General features: G+C 48.1%; 1 protein-coding gene across 1 annotated transcript in view; it reads left to right on the top strand.

Moving 5' to 3' along the window:
• The window catches only part of Bcl6 (BCL6 transcription repressor), a 23286-nt gene that overhangs the window by 11855 nt on the left and 6810 nt on the right, over positions 1 to 4621 (top strand). The window contains exons 4-5 of the mRNA XM_021209834.2: positions 1570 to 1791; positions 3405 to 4379. Of these exons, the coding sequence (XP_021065493.1) occupies positions 1570 to 1791; positions 3405 to 4379 (1197 nt within the window). The remainder of the gene's footprint in view (positions 1 to 1569; positions 1792 to 3404; positions 4380 to 4621) is intronic.

Below are 4621 nucleotides of genomic sequence, written 5' to 3'. Positions count from 1 at the left end.
TAGACCAGGCTGGCCTCGAACTCAGAAATCCGCCTGCCTCTGCCTCCCAAGTACTGGGATTAAAGGCGTGTGCCACCACGCCCTTTTTTTTTTTTTTTTTGACACAGAGTTTAATGTAAATTAAGCTAGCCTTGGATATAATGCTTAGCTAAGGCTGGCCTTGAAATTCTGATTCTCTCACCCCAAGTGCTAGGAAGGTATAAATCACCATGCCCAGACTATTGTACTTAATTTATACTATAATTATATTTCCATGGTTTAAGCATAGAGTGAGTAAGCCAGCTAATTCTTCAAATTTTCCTGAATTTCAAGTTTTCTGTGCCATAGCAGTAGCATATTAAGTCATTTCTAAGGTCTTCCTACTAGCCGTCTATTGTGTGCGACACTACATCTCCATTCTGTAGCTAATGAAACCAAGGCACATGGCTATGTAATGATGTAGGACTCTGCATTGCAATTAGAGAACTTAACCAATGTCTAATAATAGCATTTAAAAAAATAATGTGAAGGGCTGGTGAGATGATTCAGTGGGTAAGGACACATGCCACCAAACCTAATGTGACCTCAGGACCCACATGGTAGAAGCAGAGGTTCCACCTCATCCTGTCACAAGTTGCCCTCTGACCTCCACTCTCATGACTTAGCATATTTACACACACACACACACACACACACACAGACAGACACAGACAGACAGACAGACAGACACAGAGAGACATGAGTGAAACAAAGAGACAGAGAGACAGACAGACAGATAGCGAGTGTAAAGATTCATTGAGAATGTAAAACATGGAGAACACGAACTTACAGAGATATAAAGTGATAGCGGGTGTTCAGTAGTTATCATGACCTGCCTCAGTGTGCACCCCAACATAGATTTTTGTTCTTGCCACAACCCTATTGAGCACATACAAAACTATCCCTTTACTTAGCAGATAAGGAGACGGTAAGGCTATTATTAGCCACAGTTGAAGAGTGGCTACTTCCTTGGATCACTTCTGGCGACCCACCTAGAACAAGATTTGTGATGACAGTCATTTTAATATTAATTGACTAGACAACATGACCCGGAGGCATGGCTTGAGTCTTCTAGGAATAATTGACTTTCTGGTAATTGTTGGACTTGGAGCAGGGCCGTGGAGTATAAATATGCATACATCGCCGTCGTCCATCCTCAACTCTCTCCTCACGCAGGAGATTCTTAAACTAAGGCTGTTGTGATAAATCAAGGGATCGACTGTACCACACACATGCCGTAGGAGCAGATGAGTGCTAAGTTAGACAAGAGATAAACAGCACTATGGCCACAAACCTCTCTCTCAGAATCTGCTAGCTCAGTTTCTCTGTGTATAAAGGTAGAATATGGTGGCACATGTTGTGCAGGATTAGGGAGAACACTGGTTAATGTAAACTTGCAAATGCTTCAGGAATTGCTCGGGTCTGCTAGGCTTTCCACAAGTAGAAGTCATTCTTGAGTGCCACAGAGCTTTGGGATCTGGGCCCCTGGGGGAAGACAAGACACAGAGATGCCTTGTGACCACTCCAGTGGCGACTCTGCTTGTTTTACAGCGGCCTGTTCTACAGCATCTTCACTGACCAGTTGAAATGCAACCTTAGTGTAATCAACCTGGATCCTGAGATCAGCCCTGAGGGGTTTTGTATCCTCTTGGACTTCATGTACACATCTAGGCTCAACCTGAGGGAAGGCAATATCATGGCGGTGATGACCACAGCCATGTACCTGCAGATGGAGCATGTTGTCGACACGTGCAGGAAGTTCATCAAGGCCAGGTGAGCTGCTACCTTGGTGGAAGCTGTGGATGCAGAAAGGATGGTTCCAGATCACAAATCATGCATGCTGTCATAGCCTCTGCACCACATGACACCTCCCTTGCTACTCTTAATTCACGTGCTCTAAGGCAGGCACCATTCCTTGCAGCTGCCCAGATGTACGTCCTGTGTGTGACCCCACCTCACTCCACCCCACCCCACCTTATTTCCCTTGAGTCCTTCTTCCCACTCACCCTGCAGGGCCCAAACTGGAAGCCTTTTCCATGGGCCTTTTGCTGACATCCTCTGCTCATCTGTGTTTGGCGGGCAGCCTTCTGCTTTTCCTTCCAACCTGACTTCTCCTAACATTGGTCTGTACATGTGAGGACTCCTTCAGCCTTCTATTATAACCATTTCTCTATGTGCCTCCATTCTCTACCAAAGCACAGGCTGTTTGAGTTTACAGTTGAGTTGAAGTTTGTTCTTCATCTCAGTCGTCACACTCATGTTTGGGGGGATACTTCATGGATAGAATTGAATTGGTTGGGTTGAACCCTTCACCCAAGGGGTAGGAGACATGGTCATTATCAGAAGACAAGATCCTGAGAGTTGGGAAAATGAAGAGCCTTGGTAAATGCAGCAGCTACTTGAGGCTTACCTTCTTCAGAACCATGTGACTCAGCAACTTTCAGCTAGCTGCCTGCTTTCTTAGCAAAAGGGATTTCTAGTCTATGTTTGACCACGTCCAGGACCTAGTAACTCACATTTGCACAACCATAGGACTACCTCAGGCAGCTGCGGAGTCTCTCTTTACTGCCTCATGAAGCCTGGCTCCGTTAATGCTCACTTTCTGATTCCAGCCCTGTTAGTCTCCGAGAGCTTGTTGATCTGCCCTACTTTTTCACCCACACAACTCCTTTAAGTATTTGCAGCCAGTGTTTTTGTCTCCAGTGGGTGCTAATGGCGGCGAGTGCATCATTGCTGTCATTTGGGAGTACTTTACACAGGCCGGGCCTTGTCACGGTTAAGCAACTTGCTCCAGGTCAGAGCTGGGCTTTGCAAATCAGGCTGCTCCATCACCAGGGCATTTGTGCTGGTCTCTGCCTGCTCTTCTTCATCAACCTCTCTGCGAATCTACTGAACATACCATACGGGGCAGGTCTTTTAGTCGATACACTCTGAATGTATAGTGCCTCCATTGTGTGTGCCATTGTGTGTGTGTTTCCCCTCCTAGCTTCTGTAAGTATCAAAAGGCCTGCTTTTCCTTGAAAGAGGTTTGCACGTGGGAAATGAGATAAGGGCTTTAAAAGGTTTACGTAACCCATATAATTCTATATAATCAGAAGACTTACAGTTTCCAATACATGCATATATATGTGCCTCACATTTACAAGATACAATGAAGCACAGGTTATATGAGTGGCTCTTCTTCCTCAGTTTCCCCAACCATGGCTCAAATGGCTAGACTTCTGGTAATGATGACCTATAATTCTGTCTTCCTCCTCCAGAGTCACATCTCCCAAGTCTCGCTGACTCAAGCACAGATGTGGTTATATAACAGTGTCACTGGAAGGTCATCTGTTTAACAGTTCTAATTTTGGGTCTTTTTTTTTTTTTTTTTAAATCCCCCACAGTGAAGCAGAAATGGCCCCTGCGCTTAAGCCTCCCCGAGAAGAGTTCCTGAACAGCCGGATGCTGATGCCCCATGACATCATGGCCTACCGAGGTCGTGAGGTTGTGGAGAACAATATGCCACTGAGAAATACTCCCGGGTGTGAGAGTAGAGCTTTTGCCCCTCCTCTGTACAGTGGCCTGTCAACAACACCAGCCTCTTATCCTATGTACAGCCATCTCCCGCTCAGCACCTTCCTCTTCTCTGACGAGGAGCTCCGAGATGCCCCCAGAATGCCTGTGGGCAACCCTTTTCCCAAGGAGCGTGCCCTCCCCTGCGACAGTGCCAGACCAGTCCCTAACGAGTATAGCAGACCAGCCTTGGAGGTGTCTCCCAGCTTGTGTCACAGCAACATCTACTCGCCCAAGGAGGCAGTCCCAGAGGAGGCTCGGAGTGACATACACTACAGAGTGGCTGAGGGCCCCAAGCCTGCTGCCCCTTCTGCTCGGAATGCCCCATACTTCCCCTGTGACAAAGCCAGCAAAGAAGAAGAGAGACCATCTTCAGAGGATGAAATCGCCCTGCATTTCGAGCCCCCCAATGCGCCCTTGAACCGGAAGGGTCTGGTTAGTCCCCAGAGTCCCCAGAAATCCGACTGCCAGCCCAACTCACCCACAGAGTCCTGCAGCAGCAAGAACGCTTGCATCCTTCAGGCCTCTGGCTCCCCGCCAGCCAAGAGCCCCACTGACCCGAAAGCCTGCAACTGGAAGAAGTATAAGTTCATCGTTCTCAACAGCCTCAATCAGAATGCCAAACCCGAGGGCTCCGAGCAGGCAGAGCTGGGTCGCCTCTCCCCTCGAGCCTACCCTGCACCGCCTGCCTGCCAGCCGCCTATGGAGCCTGCGAACCTTGATCTCCAATCCCCAACCAAGCTCAGTGCCAGTGGGGAGGACTCTACCATCCCCCAAGCCAGCCGGCTCAATAATATCGTTAACAGGTGATTTCAGAGGCCCTGTGGGTCTAAGGTCAGGGGCTACCCAAGCACAGTTCGGAGGCCTCATAGCTTCCGGTGGATGCAGAGCGCAGGGTTGTTCTGGTTTTCTGAAATGCTGAGGGGGATTAGCACCAGAGTGAGTTGGCCTGAGTCAGGACTGACCATGTTACACCGAACTTGTATTTCTGTTTCATTTTCTTCCTTCTTTCCTTCTTTCTCTTTCCTTCTTTCCTTCCTTCCTTCTT

Source organism: Mus pahari, chromosome 12, assembly GCF_900095145.1.
Source record: "Mus pahari chromosome 12, PAHARI_EIJ_v1.1, whole genome shotgun sequence".
In the NCBI taxonomy this organism is placed as follows: Eukaryota; Metazoa; Chordata; class Mammalia; order Rodentia; family Muridae; genus Mus; species Mus pahari.
The sequence above is the reverse complement of the archived record's forward strand: the minus strand, read 5'-3'. Positions and strand labels throughout refer to the sequence as shown.